This window comes from Rhinopithecus bieti, unplaced genomic scaffold (genome assembly GCF_001698545.2).
Source record: "Rhinopithecus bieti isolate Rb0 unplaced genomic scaffold, ASM169854v2 scaffold_29388, whole genome shotgun sequence".
In the NCBI taxonomy this organism is placed as follows: domain Eukaryota; kingdom Metazoa; phylum Chordata; class Mammalia; order Primates; family Cercopithecidae; genus Rhinopithecus; species Rhinopithecus bieti.
In genome coordinates, this window is record NW_016813389.1 from 570,406 (window position 1) to 586,202 (window position 15,797).

The 15,797-nt window shown below is 44.9% G+C and overlaps 1 protein-coding gene across 1 annotated transcript in view; it reads left to right on the forward strand.

Annotated features, from left to right (window-relative positions):
* The window catches only part of SPTAN1 (spectrin alpha, non-erythrocytic 1), an 88,881-nt gene that overhangs the window by 6,480 nt on the left and 66,604 nt on the right, over positions 1-15,797 (forward strand). Inside the window, exons 2-5 of the mRNA XM_017848180.1 lie at positions 5,790-6,029; positions 7,837-7,962; positions 14,349-14,489; positions 14,872-15,018. Of these exons, the coding sequence (XP_017703669.1) occupies positions 5,790-6,029; positions 7,837-7,962; positions 14,349-14,489; positions 14,872-15,018 (654 nt within the window). The remainder of the gene's footprint in view (positions 1-5,789; positions 6,030-7,836; positions 7,963-14,348; positions 14,490-14,871; positions 15,019-15,797) is intronic.

A 15,797-nucleotide genomic window follows, 5' to 3' on the forward strand; every position in this document is an offset into this window, starting at 1 on the left:
CCATCAATAAATAATATGTCGGCCAAGCGTGGTGACTCACTCCTGTAATCCCAGCCCTTTGGGAGGCCGAGGCGGGTGGACCACAAAGTCAAGACATCAAGATCGTCCTGGCCAACATAGTGAAAGCCTGTCTCTACTAAAAAGAAAAGACACACAAAAATTAGCTGAGCATGGTGGTGTGTAATTGTAGTCCCAGCTACTCGGGAGACTGAGGCAGGATAATCGCTTGACCCTGGAGGTGGAGATTGCAGTGAGCTGAGATCGCGCCATTGCACTCCAGCCTGGCGACAGAGTGAAACTCCATCTCAAAAAAAAAAAAAAAAAAAAAAGGCCGGGCAGGGTGGCTCACGCCTGTAATCCCAACTCTTTGGGAGGCCAAGGTGGGCGGATCACAAGGTCAAGAGATTGAGACCATCCTGGCTAAAACGGTGAAACCCCGTCTCTACTAAAAATACAAAAAATTAGCCAGGCGAGGTGGAAAAAAAGAGTATGTCAACTCTAATCATGTTAAGAATCACTGGTTCTAGTGTGCCATATTCTGGGAATGGAGGATCCCAGGTCACCCTGGGCTTTGCAGCTTGCTTGCTAGATTACCTGTCTCCCGACTACTTAATTATAAAACGATGGAAGTTTATTTCCAAGCTCTAAATATAATTGGATCTGTAATATGTGCGAAGTCCTGAGTTCTGCGCCCAAACAGTAGGAGTAAAATATGATCTTCTTTATTGTTCCTTAAAGAACTTATGAATGTGGTAGGGAGAACACAATAATTTCATGGCAGAATGTGGCAGTGTTGTAAGATGAATGATAGGGGTGGGTGGTCAGGGAGTGGAGACTTCTGATTCAGAAAGACTTCATAGAGGACGAGGCATTTGCTTTGGACTCTGAGAGATCTATATGATTTGTTTTTTATGTATTTTATTTTTTTGACAGGCTGGAGTGCAGTGGCGCGATCTTGGCTCATCACAACCTCCGCCTCCCGAGTTCAAGTGATTCTTCTGCCTCAGCCCCAAGTAGCTGGGACTACAGGCGCATGCTACCACACCTGGCTAATTTTTGTATTTTTAGTAGAGATGTGGTTTCACCATGTTGGCCAGGCTGGTCTCAAGCTCCTGACCTCGTGATCCACCTGCCTCGACTTCCCAAAGTGCTGGGATTACAGGCGTGAGCCACCGCGCCCAGCCGAGATCTGTATGATACTAGATGGTAGGGTTGGGAGTGGGAGAGAAGAGCGCACTCCTGAGAAAGGGAACTTTTTGAGCTTTCAAATGGACCCTGTCCAGGGCCTGTAATTGGGATTGGTGAGGGAGTTTGATGTGAGATACAGCTGGAGGAGACAACTGGAAGGTGACTGAGTGAAGTCATGTTTACCTTCTAGTAAGTATGATGATAGTGATGCTTGTCAGGATCCTCATCAGAAATCAGCCTTCTCCAAAATAGGCTGACAGACTTAGGGCAGCAGTGTAAACTAGAACTGCCTGTTGTCATTAAATATTATTACAGAAACGCTCTGAGCAGACATTAAACTTTTCAAGGTCACCCCCAGTTTTTGGTTTTAAAGACTTGACGTCTGTTTTAAGAGTAGAAAATAGGCCAGTGCAGTGGCTCACAGCTGTAATCTCAGCACTTTGGGAGACTGAGGCGGGTGGATCACTTGAGTCCAGGAGTTTGAGACTAGCCTGGGCAACATGGTGTAACCTCGTTTGTACAAAAAATATAAAAATTATCCAGGCGTGGTGGCACCCGCCTGTAGTCCTAGCTACTTAGGAGGCTGAGATGGGAGGATCACTGGAGCCCAAGAGGCAAGGTTGTACTGAGCCAAGATTGTATCACTGCACTCCAGCCTGGGCAACAGAGTGAGACCCTGCCTGAAAAACAAACAAAAAAATAAAAACCAGCCACTTTCTCAGAGTATACTGCCATGTGGTCAATCCAAGATTGGTAATTCCGATTTAGTCATTAGGTTGACACCTAGTTGTGTAGCTTTAGTCAGCACATTCTTTATTTGCCATTCTTGTCATGAATCTAGCACTTAACTGGATAGAATTCCAATTTTACAATATGGGAACTGAAAGATTCGTTATGGAGCGCTCTCCCTCCCCCTTGTCTGCACAGCAGCTGCAACACTCAGCATGGACTTGATCATTTATTCAACCAACATTTCTTTTTTTTTTTGAGACAGGGTCTCATTCTGTCACCCATGCTGGAGTGCAGTGGTGCGACTACAGCACCTGCCAGCATGCCTGGATAATTTTTTTTTTTTTTAAGAGCCAGGGTTTAGCCATATTACCTAGGCTGTTCTTGAATTTCTGGGCTCAAGCAGTCTGCCCACCTCAGCCTCCCAAAGTGCTGGGATTGCAGATGTGAACCATGGCACCGGCCTATTTAACCAACATTTCTTTTTTTTTTTTTTTTTTTTTGGCGGAGTTTCGCTCTGTCGCTCAGGCTGGAGTGCAGTGGCTGGATCTCAGCTCACTGCAAGCTCTGCCTCCCGGGTTTACGCCATTCTCCTGCCTCAGCCTCCCAAGTAGCTGGGACTACAGGCACCCGCCACCTCGCCCGGCTAGTTTTTTGTATTTTTTAGTAGAGACGGGGTTTCACCGTGTTAGCCAGGATGGTCTCGATCTCCTGACCTCGTGATCCGCCCGTCTCGGCCTCCCAAAGTGCTGGGATTACAGGCTTGAGCCACCGCGCCCGGCCACCAACATTTCTTAATGACCTCTGTATGCTAGAAATCAGGGATACAGGGCCGGACGTGGTGGCTTACACCTATAATCTTAGCACTTTGGAAGACCGAGGCGGGAGGATCATTTGAGCCCAGGAGTTCAAGACCATCCTAGGCAACATAGCAAAACCTTGTCTCTACAAAAAAAATTGAAAAATTAGCCAGTCATGGCTGTGTGTGGTGGCTCACGCCTGTAATCCCAGTACTTTGGGAGGCCAGGGCGGGTGGATCACGAGGTCAGGAGTTCGAGACCAGCCTGGCCAACATGATGAAATCCTATCTCTACTAAAAATACAAAAATTAGCCAGTCACCATGATGGGCGCCTTTAATCCCAGCTACTTGGGAGACTGAAGCAGGAGAATTGCTTGAACCTGGGAGGCGGAGGTTGCAATGAGCCAAGATCGTGCCACTGCACTCTAACCTGGGTGACAGAGCAAGAGTCCGTCTCAAAAAAAAAAATTAACCAGTTATAGTGGTGTGCACCCATAGTAGCAGCTACTTGGGAGGCTGAAGTGGAAGGATCACTTGAACTGGGGAGGTTGAGGTTGCAGTGACCCATGATTGCACTCCATCCTGGGCAGCAAAATAAGGCCCTGTCTCAAAAATAAATAAATAAATAAAAATCAGGGATACAAAGATTAGGTTGCTCGGTGTAATCATGCCTTAGGTTATATGTACAAGTGCTTTGCAAATCTAAAGAGAAAAGTGATTACATCTGAGAAGGAGGGAAGGCAGGAACATTGGTTACGGTTTAGTAAAGGGTCAGGATCCTGCAGTTTACCCATTTCAGCTGGGTGTTGAGATATAAATAAATAAGCGCTCTCTAGGCAGTGAAGAGTCATAGGATATTCTAGACAAAGGAAGCATGTGCACATGCTTGGAGTTTTAAAGGGAATTACCCATTTTGGAGCAGAAAGAATACTTCTGTCCGCCACAAGGGTAGGGGGCGTGGGTGAGAGATAATACCAGGCAGGCGTGTTGGGCCAGATTGTGAAGGTCCTGCTCAAGAGGTGAGTTCTTTCCTCTGTCAGAAGGAAGCCATAGGTTGGGCGCAGTGGCTCACGCCTGTAATCCCAGCCCTTTAGGAGGCCGAGGTGGGCAGATCACGAGGTCATGAGATCGAGACCATCCTGGCCAACGTGGTGAAACCCCATCTCTACTAAAAATACAAAAATTAGCCAGGTGTGGTGGTGCGGGCCTGTAGTCCCAGCTACTCGGGAGGCTGAGGCAGGAGAATTATTTGAATCCTGAAGGCAGAGGGCAGTGAGCTGAGATCACGCCATTGTACTCCAGCCTGGTGACTGAGTGAGATGCCGCCTCAAACAAAAAAAAAAAGGAGCCATAAAAGGTTTGGGAGTGACATGGCGAAGAATGTTTCCTTTTATAGTATAAAAAATTTTGGACTGTGGAAAAACAATAATACAACAAAAATATACGGTTGATATGTGGAGAATAATTTATTTTTATTTATTTATTTTTTTTGAGATGGAGTCTTGCTCTGTCACCCAGGCTGGAGTGCAGTGGCGCGATCTCCACTCACTGCAAGCTCTGCCTCCCAGGTTCATGCCGTTCTCCTGCCTCAGCCTGCCGTGTAGCTGGGACTACAGGTGCCCGCCACCAAGCCCGGCTAATTTTTTGTATTTTTCGTAGAGACGGGGTTTCACCGTGTTAGCCAGGATGGTTTTGATCTCCTGACCCTGTGAATCGGCCGTCTCGGCCTCCTAAAGTGCTGGGATTACAGGCATGAGCCACCACGCCCGGCCGAGAATAATTTAAAGGAATGGTGATATGACTAAAATCAGCTCATCTACGCTTCTCCAGGAAGACGGTCTCTTAGAAAGGCAGTCTTCAGAGCTGATCAGGCACAGACAGTGACTTCCTACCACCAGTGAGAACTGCTTGAATCCCTGCAGAGCTGGGGCACTAGCTGGAAACTCTGACCTCAGGCATCTCCTGTTGTTTACCTGCTAGGTGGATATGGGGCAGCACTCTTGACAGGTTTCATTCCTAACTCTTAGCCTACTCACCCTTTTATTTCTGTCTTGGGATAGGCAACAGGATAAAGGAAAGAACTCCCAGATGTTTCCAGGGTAACACAATTTTATACCTTTTATACATTGTAGAACAATAGCTGGAAGGGACCAGCAGGCTTATCTGTTCTGCTTCCTTACTGAACCCGGACACCTCTCTATAGACTGTAATTTTAAAGTTCGAAGAGACTTGAGACCATGTCATTTTTCCTGACATTTTTGGTCACTGTAGGAAATTGAGGCATGGAGAGGGAAGGTGGCTAGTGTGAGGTCACGTTACTGACAAATTCGGAAGCTTTTTGGCATTAATCTATATTTCCTTCTGTGTTCCTTAATTAGTTAGAGGATAAAATGGCATATTCTTTGTTTTCGGTTTTTGTTTTGTTTTGTTACCCAGCCCAGAGTGCAGTGGTGCAATGATGGCTCACTGCAGTCTTGAACTCCTGGGCTCAGGGGATCCTCCTGCCTTAGCCTCCTGAGTAGCTGGTACCATAGGCACACACCACCATGCCCAGCTATTTTTTTGTATTTTTAGTAGAGATGGTGTTTCACCTTGTTGCCCAGGCTGCTCTCGAACTCCTGGAGTCAAGCAATCTGCCACTTTGTCCTCCCAAAGTGTTGGGATTACAAGGATGAACCACCACACGCCCTGCCTGAAAGGAATTCTGAATGGACTTATCAATCATTATTTGAATACCACAGTTGCTGTTTCCTCTGAATCCTTGAATCCTTTGTAGAATTGACAGTACAAACCATAGTTCTCCCATTCATAGTTTTCACTTGGTTTCCTTGCCATGTGTGGGTTAGTCATCTTCTGAGGGTCCTATGTAGGTAGGTGTTGCAGGGGAATGGATGGCCATTTTTAATAAAGGAATAGGGTCTGGGCTTCATTGTTACTAAGAAGGGGCTGTCTTCTCAATTCATTTGTCTGCTGGATTTACCTGATAATTTTTCTTTCCTTCAGAGAGGCTAATTTATTTTTATCTATTTTGGTGCCTATTGGTACTTATCTCAGGGCATTTTGTCATTTCAGAAAATGGACCCAAGTGGGGTCAAAGTGCTGGAAACAGCAGAGGACATCCAGGAGAGGCGGCAGCAGGTCCTAGACCGATACCACCGCTTCAAGGAACTCTCAACCCTTAGGCGTCAGAAGTTGGAAGATTCCTATCGATTCCAGTTCTTTCAAAGAGATGCTGAAGAGCTGGAGAAATGGATACAGGAGAAACTTCAGATTGCATCTGATGAGAATTATAAAGACCCAACCAACTTGCAGGTATGTCTGATCTCCTGAGATTCCTGCCAAAATTCAAGAGCCCAAATGTTCTTACCCAAAAATCAGACAAGGAAAGTTATTTAATTATGACCTTGAGAGATTGGACAAGAAGAAGAATATAATAAGGAAGGACAAACTCAGTTTTCCCGTATCGTATTAGTGAGGGTGAATGTGGAATCTTACAGGTATTAATTGTCTTTTCTGAATGCTTTAGACTGATGGTTCTCAAACCTCTGCCTTGATACTGCTGGTGATCTTTAAACATTTTTCAGGGAAGTTCTGGGTTAATCTCTTGGAATGAGGTTTTGTTTTGTTTTGTTTTGTTTTGTTTTCGAGACGGAGTTTCGCTCACGTTGCCCAGGCTGGAATACACTGGTGTGATCTCAGCTCGCTGCAACCTCCATCTCCCAGGTTCAAGTGATTCTCCAGCCTCAGCCTCCCAAGTAGCTGGGATTACAGGTGCCTGCCACCGTACCCAGCTAATTTTTATATTTATAGTAGAGATAGGGTTTCGCCATGTCGGCCAGGCTGGTCTTGAACTCCTGACCTCAGGTGATCCGCCCACCTTGGCCTCCCAAAGTGCTGGGATTACAGGCATGATCCACTGCACCTGGCCTGGAATTAGTTTTTGAGAAAGGCATAATAGTGTTGTTGCTGGCAAAAATTTATAGTTATTCTGGAGTCAGATATCAAAAAAATAAATACTTATATTTTTGAGTCCCTTTCAGAGACTTGGTAACATCTTATCAAAAGCAAAGCGTGGCTCTTATGGTATGTAAATTATATATTTAAAACTTTTTTTTTTTTTGAGACGGAGTTTTGCTCTTGCTGCCCAAGCTGGAGTGCAGTGGTGCAGTCTCAGCTCACTGCAACCTCTGCCTCCCAGATTCAAGCGATTCTCCTGCCTCAGACTCCCGAGTAGCTGAGATTGTAGGCATGTGCCACCATGCCCGGCCAATTTTTTATATCCATAGTAGAAACAGGATATAAACATTCATCATGTTGGCCAGGCTGGTCTTGAACTCCTGACCTCAGGTGATCGACCCGCCTCAGCCTCCCAAAGTGCTGGGATTATGCCTGTAAATAGGCGTGAGCCACCGTGCCCAGCCAGAACTTTTTTTGTAAAAAGGGAAAGCCTTTTTTCTTATTTTGGTGAAAGATTTTTAAAGAAAATTGTTTTGGTAGCGAGTAGAACAGTAGTTGGGCCCATGGATTTTTTAACTCTAAAAAGTTGACTACCGTAACCTATGAAGAGAATGAAGAACACTGCTTCAGGTACAATCCCTGCCTGGCAGGCCCTTCCCATCTTAGTATTTGATGAAAAAGAGGTATTGAGAAATGGAGTGTAGGCAGGGTCAAAGAGTCTGGCCTCTAAAGCAAGTGAAAGAAAGTCTCATGTGTGAGTGAATATGGATGGATTTTTCAAGAGTACACAGTGTTGAGAAAGCTGTTAGTATAGTTCTGTATTTCTAGCAGGAACCGGATGTTCACATAAAGTCTCATTTTCTGATAGCAAAAAAAAAAAAAAAAAATGATTAATAGGATATTTTGTAGCATCTTCCACTGACAATGTTAGTTCTCAATGGTGAGTGAGGACCATTGATGGCCCTCACTGGCCAGGCTTTCAGAGGGCCAAGAGAAATGCAGTCAGAGTATTTGAGGAATTGAGCAGGTAGAGAATGGGTGAGGTGCCAAATGATGTGTCCCTGACTAGAGGGAGCAGGATTGAGGAGTGAAGGAACAGGGGGGTACAAAATGCTGATGCTGTGTGGTTGTGTCTGAGGCTCACTTCAAGGTCCACCAACAGGGAAAGCTTCAGAAGCATCAAGCCTTTGAAGCTGAAGTGCAGGCCAATTCAGGAGCCATTGTTAAGCTGGATGAAACTGGAAACCTGATGATCTCAGAAGGGCATTTTGCATCTGAAACCATACGGGTGAGTATGAGTAGCTCGTGGTGTGGCTGGTTTCATCTGGGTGGAGCATTGTAGATTCATGCATGCATGTCAGTTTGGGTTCCCAAAAAGATAGACTTTTCTAGCTTTTAAAAGAATTTATGAAGTCTCCTTAAGAAGTTACCCAAATCCTGCGTTTGTAATATGACGACATGAATATAAGCAAGGATTTGTATACTCAGTGAGGAAATTAATATTCCTTTTGTGGAGCAAATTAGAATGTGATTATACTTTAAAGAAAACTGTAAATGTAACATTTATAAATGGCAATGAGATGGGAGAGCATATTAGTGAAACTGGCAAATGTAAGGACTCGAATGCAGAGATAAATAGGAACAGTCACAGACACTATAAAAAAGGTTATCTGTGGGAAAGCTTGTTGTCTTGAATCTCGGCTTGCCCTGGGAGGGGTTTGCTGAGGTCTAGGCAGCAGGCCTGTTAAAGCTCCACCTCTAAGGAATGATTCGTGGCACCTACTGGTCAACGACCGTGGTGATGGGACTGACTTTGAGGCAGGAGTCCTCGAACTCTTTGGTCTGGCTGATTTTAGTGACAGTTGATTGGGGCTGAGGTAGTAATTGATGTTTCTCTGCTTCATTTCACATTTCTAGTATGAAGATATTAAGGGAAAACAAACCTCTTGACAGTGAGGTGTGCACATTGAGTTTCTTATAAGTGGATGCACTTATCTACCTTTGATACACATGATGTCTAGCTGTGTGTTCTTTTTGGTTCTTTGTCATCCAAAGCCACATTGCTTGAGGCCCAGCCTTTTCTAGTATTTTACCTGTCAAAGCAGTCCTGAAGATGTAAGTGAAAGCTGTACCCTTAAGCCCCAGCTAGAACTGTTTTGTCCCCCACTCTTCCTTGATAACTGTGTGGAGGATTCTTTCACTGAGGATCCAGTACTCGTTTTCAACAATAAATATTTGTTTTCTCACATTTGCTTGGCAATACTCTGCAGTCTCATATTAAGGACTTACAATTAGCCCTGAGATGTATGATGAATAATTATTAACTATTACAATAATGATGACTGTAAATAGGAAATAAAAGTGAATTCCAAATATCATATGACATTTAATAACATTTAACCCATTTGGGCAATGTAATATGTGTCTGCAATTAAATACAGATATTTATCTGCCCATCTTCCCACTATTTTATATACAGTCTTAGAGTAAATGAGATCAGTATGTTTTATTATTCTATCCAGGGATAGAAGTTGTTTTCCCAGAGTGAATGAGGCACCTCTGTAGTAGAATATGTAACCAGCTTACAGATCGGAACATTAGACAGAGATCAAGTGTTTGGCTTCAGTAATTAATCAAGGGGGAAGGGAGGAGGACCCAAAGCTGACTTTATTTATGTCTATTAGTACCCTCTGCCCTGTTTAGACAGCCTATTTATTTATTCATTTATTGAGACGAAGTTTTGCTCTTGTTGCCCAAGCTGGAGCAGAATGGCAAGATCTCGGCTCACTGCAACCTCTGCCTCCCAGGTTCAAGCGATTCTCCTGCTTCAGTCTCCCAAGTAGCTGGGATTACGGGTGCCTGCCACCATGCCCGGCTAATTTTTGTTTATTTAGTAGAGATGGGGTTTCACCATGTTGACCAGGTTGGTCTTGAACTTCTGACCTCAGGTGATCTACCCGCCTCGGCCTCCCAAAGTGCTGGGATTACAGGTATGAGCCATCTTGCCCGGCCCAGATGGTTTATTATTATTATTATTTTTTATTTTTTTGAGATGGTGTTTTGCTCTTGTTGCCCAGGGTAGAGTGCAATGGCATGATCTCGGCTCACTGCAACCTCCACCTCCTAGTTTCAAGCGATTCTCCTGCCTCAGCCTCCCGAGTAACTAGGATTACAGGCATGTGCTGTGCCACCACAGCCAGCTAATTTTGTATTTTTAGTAGAGATGGGGTTTCTCCATATTGGTCAAGCTGGTCTTGAACTCCCGACCTCAGGTGATCTGCCCGCCTTGGCCTCCCAAAGTGCTGGGATTACAGGCGTGAGCTACCATGCCTGGCCTAGACAGCTTTTTTTTTTTTTTTTTTTTTTTTGAGACGGAGTCTCGGCTCTGCCGCCCCACAACCTGGAGTGCAGTGGCCGGATCTCAGCTCACTGCGAGCTCCTGCCTTTCGGGTTCACAGCCATTCTCCTGCCTCAGCCTTCCCGAAGTAGCTGGACTAATAAGCGCTCGCCACCTCGCCCGGCTAGTTTTTTGTATTTTTTTAGTAAGATCGGGGTTTCACCATGTTATGCCAGGATGGTCTCGATCTCCTGACCTCGTGACCCCCATCCTCGGCTCCGCCAATAGTGCTGGGATTACAGCTTGAGCCACTGCGCCCAGCCCTAGCACAGCTATTAAAGCAACATTACAATACTGTTAACTGGCCAGGGTGGTGCTCACACCTGTAACCCAGCACTTTGGGAGGCCAAGGCTGAGGCAAGAGCTCACTTGAGGCTCAGGATTCAAAAACCAGCCCTGGCAACAAGTGAGACCCTCGTCTCTCAAAAAAATTAAAAAAATTAGCAGTGTAGGCCGCGCGGTGGCTCAAGCCTGTAATCCCCAGCACTTTGGAGGCCGAGACGGACGATCACGAGGGTCAGGGGAGAATCGAGACCATCCTGACTAACACGGTGAACCCGTCTCTACTAAAATACAAAAACTAGCGGGCGATGGTGGCGGGCGCCTGTAGTCCAGCTATTCGGGAGCTAGGCAGGAGAATGGGCGTAAGACCCGGGAAAGGCGGAGCTTGCAGTGAGCTGAGATCCAGCCACTGCATCCAGTCCGGCGACAGAGCGATGACTCAGCCTCAAAAAAAAAAAAAAAAAAAAATTAGCAGTGTGTGGTGGGTGCACACCTGTATTCCAGCTACTGGGGAGGTGAGTGGTGAAGGATCACTTGATGCCTGGGAGGTCAAGGCTACAATGAGCCATGATTGCACCACTGGACTTCAGCCTAGGCAACAGAGCAAGACTGTCTGGGGGAAAAAAAAAAAAGGCCTGGCACAGTGTGGCTCATACCTGTAATCCCAGCACTTTGGGAGGCTGAGATGGGCAAATCATCTGAGGTCAGGAGTTTGAGACCAGCCTGGCTAACATGGTAGAAACCTGTTTCTACTAAAAATACAAAAAATTAGCCGGGTTTGGTGGTGTGCGCCTGTAATCCCAGCTACTTGGGAGGCTGAAGCACGAGAATTGCTTGAACCCAAGAGGCAGTGGTTGCAATGAGCCGAGATCCTGCCATTGCACTCTAGCTTGGGCAATAAGAGCGAAACTCTGAAAAAAGTAAAAAAAAATAATAATAATAATTTTAAAAAACTTATTAAATACAGTTTGTTGAGTAGGTATTAGGAGCTATTTATGTATAGATACTTTGTTAATCTCTAATCTTCACAGTAAGTGTGCAAAGTGGCCATTATTTCCCTATTATGTGAGAGTAGAAACTGAGTCTCAGAGAATTCAGTAACTTGCCCAAAGTCATACAGTTGATAGATGACTGAACTGGAATTTCCTCTATCCCCTTCTTTGTCCAGTCATCACTATTTTTTTTAAATTTTAATTTATTATTATTCTTTGAGACAGGGTCTTACTCTGTCACCCAAGCTGGAGTGCAGTGGCACACTCTCAGCTAGCTGCAACCTCCTTCCCCCAGGCTCAAGCGGTTCACCCACGTCAGCCTCCCGAGTAGCTGGAACCACAGGAACGCACCACCATGCTGAGCTATTTTTTTTTTTGTATTTTTAGTAGAGATAGGGGTCTTGCCATGTTACCCAGACTGGTCTTGAACTCCGGAGCTCAAGCAATCCACCTGCCTCGGCCTCCCAAAGTGCTGGGATTACAGGTGTGAGCCACTGCACCCAGCCTATGTGCTTTGTTTTTCCAACCTGTACTTCATTCCTGTCTTCTTTGCTTAATGTTTCCACCATCTACTTCTCTGAAGGCTCCTGTTGCTTGCTTATGTCCCTATTGAGAAATCCACCTGAGTCAGAACCAGGCTTGCTTCTCCACCCCATCAGCTTTCCACATGTTTATGAAGCGCACCTGCCCTGCCCTCTCACACTCTCAAATAATAGTAAGGCTGTGAAGCCGGACTCTCTCTTACCTGCAGTATTTACAAGATCAGACACATCAGCAATGGGAAAATGGTTCCAGTACTGGGACAGGCCTTGCCCTAGTTCTTTCCTTGAGGGTGTAAAAATGAAGTATGTGAGATGGACAGTTGACTTGAATGTGAGAGGATTTTCTCTAGTTGTCTGTGGCCTCATTTTTAATTTGAGCAGGAGCTCTCATTTCATCTTTACTTTCATGCTCACAGTTACTATGGTGATCTTGGCTTGGTCATTTATTTGGTCCCCTAACTCAATACCTTAGTTTGGCAGGCAGTGGTAGCAGAGGAAGGTGGGTGGCGTGTGAGGGCATGTCTGTGTCCTGGATAACCTGTCTGTCACTGGTTTAGACTTTCACACCATACCGGACAGCGTGGCGCCCCATAGTCACCGCCACCCACATCGGGTCCCACATCCGAGTAGGTGGAGTATTGACTTGCTGTCGGTTGCCTTTACCCCCTTGCTTTGGAGTGCCTTTCACTTCTTTCTCAGTGGTGGGGTCACAGTTTTACCAACAGTGGTGGAAGTGAATTGTGTGAGCATGTATTCCTCTGCTGCTTTCTCCTTTCAAGTAAAACATTCATACTTGTTTCTAAGAGAATCCACCCATGTTGACTGTCCCATGGTTTTCAAGTTTTCATTTTGCTAGGAGTGACATGTCAATCATGGGTGGATCCCAGACTTCTTTTCTGTTAGTGTTAAATCTCTTTGTTTGTTTTACTTATGTCTGTCAGCGTTGTACAGAAACTCCCAGTATCTTGGGTAGGCATAATCAAGGCATTGAGGTTGGATTGGAATACCAGAATGCATCATCTAATCTTGAATTGATTACCAGTTTCCTCCAGTGCTTGATAAGTCCTTACTGGGCCTGTGTTATGAGAACCCAAAGATGCTGGGAACTGAGTATGTTTGACCCTGTGGCTGCCACTTGGATGAAGTTTGAAATAAACTTCACTTGAGATGTACTGCAAACTGTCTTTTTCACAGAAGGTTCAAAATTTTTTCTATCAGGAATCCTTTTTGATAGCTGATGACTTTTCAGGACCCCATCTTTTCTACTTTTTTTTTTTTTTTTTCCCGAGGTGGATTCTTGCTTTGTCGCCCAGAGCTGGAGTGCAATGGCACAATCTTGGCTCACTGCAACCTCTACCTCCCAGATTCAAGCAATTCTCCTGCCTCAGCCTCCCAAGTAGCTGGGATTACAGGCGTGTGCCACCACGCCCGCCTAATTTGTGTAATTTTAGTAGAGACTTTAGTAGAGGTTTCACCATGTTGGCCAGGCTGGTCTCGAACTCCTGACCTCGTGATCTGCCCACCTCAGCCTTCCAAAGTGCTGGGATTACAGGAGTGAGCCACTGCACCCGGCCCTTTTCTACTTTTTTTTTGAGACGGAGTCTCGCTCTGTCTTCCAGACTGGAGTGCAGTGGCGCAATCACTGCTCACTGAAAGCTCTACCTCCCTGGGGTCAAGTGATTCTCCTGCCTCAGCCTTCCGAGTAGCTGGGATTACAGGTGCGCGCCACCACACCCGGCTCATTTTGTACTTTTATTAGAGACAGGGTTTCACCATGCTGGCCAGGCTGGTCTCGAACTCCTGACCTCGTGATCCACCCGCCTCAGCCTCCCAAAGTGCTGGGATTACAGGTGTGAGCCACTGCGCCCAGCCTCCCCTTTTCTACTTTTATAACAAGATTTTCCTGTTGCACCTCATAATGTTTACATTGATGATGCCTATAGGACCTCTTCTTTTGTTTTTTTCCGTTTATCTCCATGAATTTAGAATACATCCTTCAGTAATTTCAGTTCAGTTTACACATTAATTCCTCATTTTCCTTCCCCAGTAGTCTTCTGGATTAGGAATTCCACTCTAATAATGTAATAATAATTATTAATTGTATCAATTGTGTACCTATTAACTATTATATAACACTAAAATATATGTAACTTTACAATATAAATATATCATAAATATAATAAATAAATGAAATATAAAGATATTATTAATAATATAAATGATAATGATTTTCCTGATGTAAACTAGAGTAAATCTACCTACTTGTAACTTGAAGACCACCAAACCACTCTAAACTGTGGACTTTTCCCTACTCCCAGTTAAATTTACTATTTCCTCTCAGTTTAGGGATTATCTTTTAACAATATTTTTATTCAGAGCTCCATAAAGTCTCTAACTTGTCAGAGCCATATCCCACAGAGCCAGTTGTGATCTGATTAAAACTCTGATTTGAAACTTTCAGACCCGTTTGATGGAGCTGCACCGCCAGTGGGAATTACTTCTGGAGAAGATGCGAGAGAAAGGAATCAAACTGCTGCAGGCCCAGAAGTTGGTGCAGTACTTACGGGAATGTGAGGACGTGATGGACTGGATCAATGACAAGGCACGTTTTGAGAAGAAAGGTTTGCTAAGCCTTACTCAAAGAAAGGGAAGAGACTCCTCCGTGATCTGTAGCGAGACCCAGTGTTAGCACAGATACGGCCATTATAAGTGAAAGGGTGGAAGTGGGATTGCTGTCTCTCCAGCTGCCCTCTAGGTGTATGCGCTATTCAGTAACTCTGAAGCCTGGAGTCGCTGAGACAGAAATGCTATGAGCTCAACATGTTAACTTTCTATGGGAGGAACTAAAATCACAAACCACAGAGAAAACCATATCCATTAAAGCTAACATGGCTCCATCCCTAATGTGTCTGTTTCATGCTTCTGGAAGCCATTGTTAACAAATGTTGGTTGGTGACTCTGGCTCTCTTACGGTCCCTGAATAGGAAGCAATTGTTACTTCTGAAGAGCTGGGCCAGGATCTGGAGCATGTAGAGGTTTTACAGAAGAAATTTGAAGAGTTTCAAACAGATATGGCTGCTCATGAAGAAAGAGTTAATGAAGTGAACCAATTTGCTGCCAAACTCATACAGGTAAATAGCAAAGTGCTGTGTGTCTCACAACATTATTATGTTAACTGTTTAGTATATTCAGGAGAAAATTTTGATGATTGGTCCCCTAATTTCTGAGTGAGCAAGTTTTTGTAAGCATGTCTAAGAGTTTTGTTTAGATGTGTAAGGCACAATACTGATTACTCCTAAATTGGAAGATGCTTTTTAATGTGTTGATTGGGCAGGAAGGGCAGAGTTCATTTGATCTGTTTCCTCCTCCCACTTTTGGGTAGGGCTGGGTGAAGCTTTTATTGGGCTGCTGAAGCTAGGTCTCAGGGTTTCTCAGACGAAGGTGTGGTGGTGAATGCTAAGTTAGTGTTGGCAGATGTCCACCAATGCCTTGGGGCTCTTGCCTTCCTTTTTTTTTTTTGCCTTCCTTTTTTTATTTGAAGCTTCCCTGGGCTCTCCTGGGAGCCTGAGAGAACCTTGTCGTTAATAGGCTCTCCACTCTGGCGCTGGAGCCCGTTAAGAGGGAATGGCAACTGTTCCCCAGTGCCCACGTGTACGATCCTGTAAGCTGCTTCCACTCTGAGTCCAAAGGGTTCCATGGACATCAAGTACTCAGAACCAGAGAGTTTTTACTTTTAGGGAAATTTGATTTGGGGGTACAAGTTTTAAATGTATAAATCTGCTTACAGGCTGGTACTTGTTTCCTTTTTCTGGTCTGTGATTAAGAGAAAGAATACCCGGCATTCCTCAGAAATATCTCACCCTTTCACAGTGACAGATGTGTTACCTTTCCAAACCCTAGGCTTTCCTAC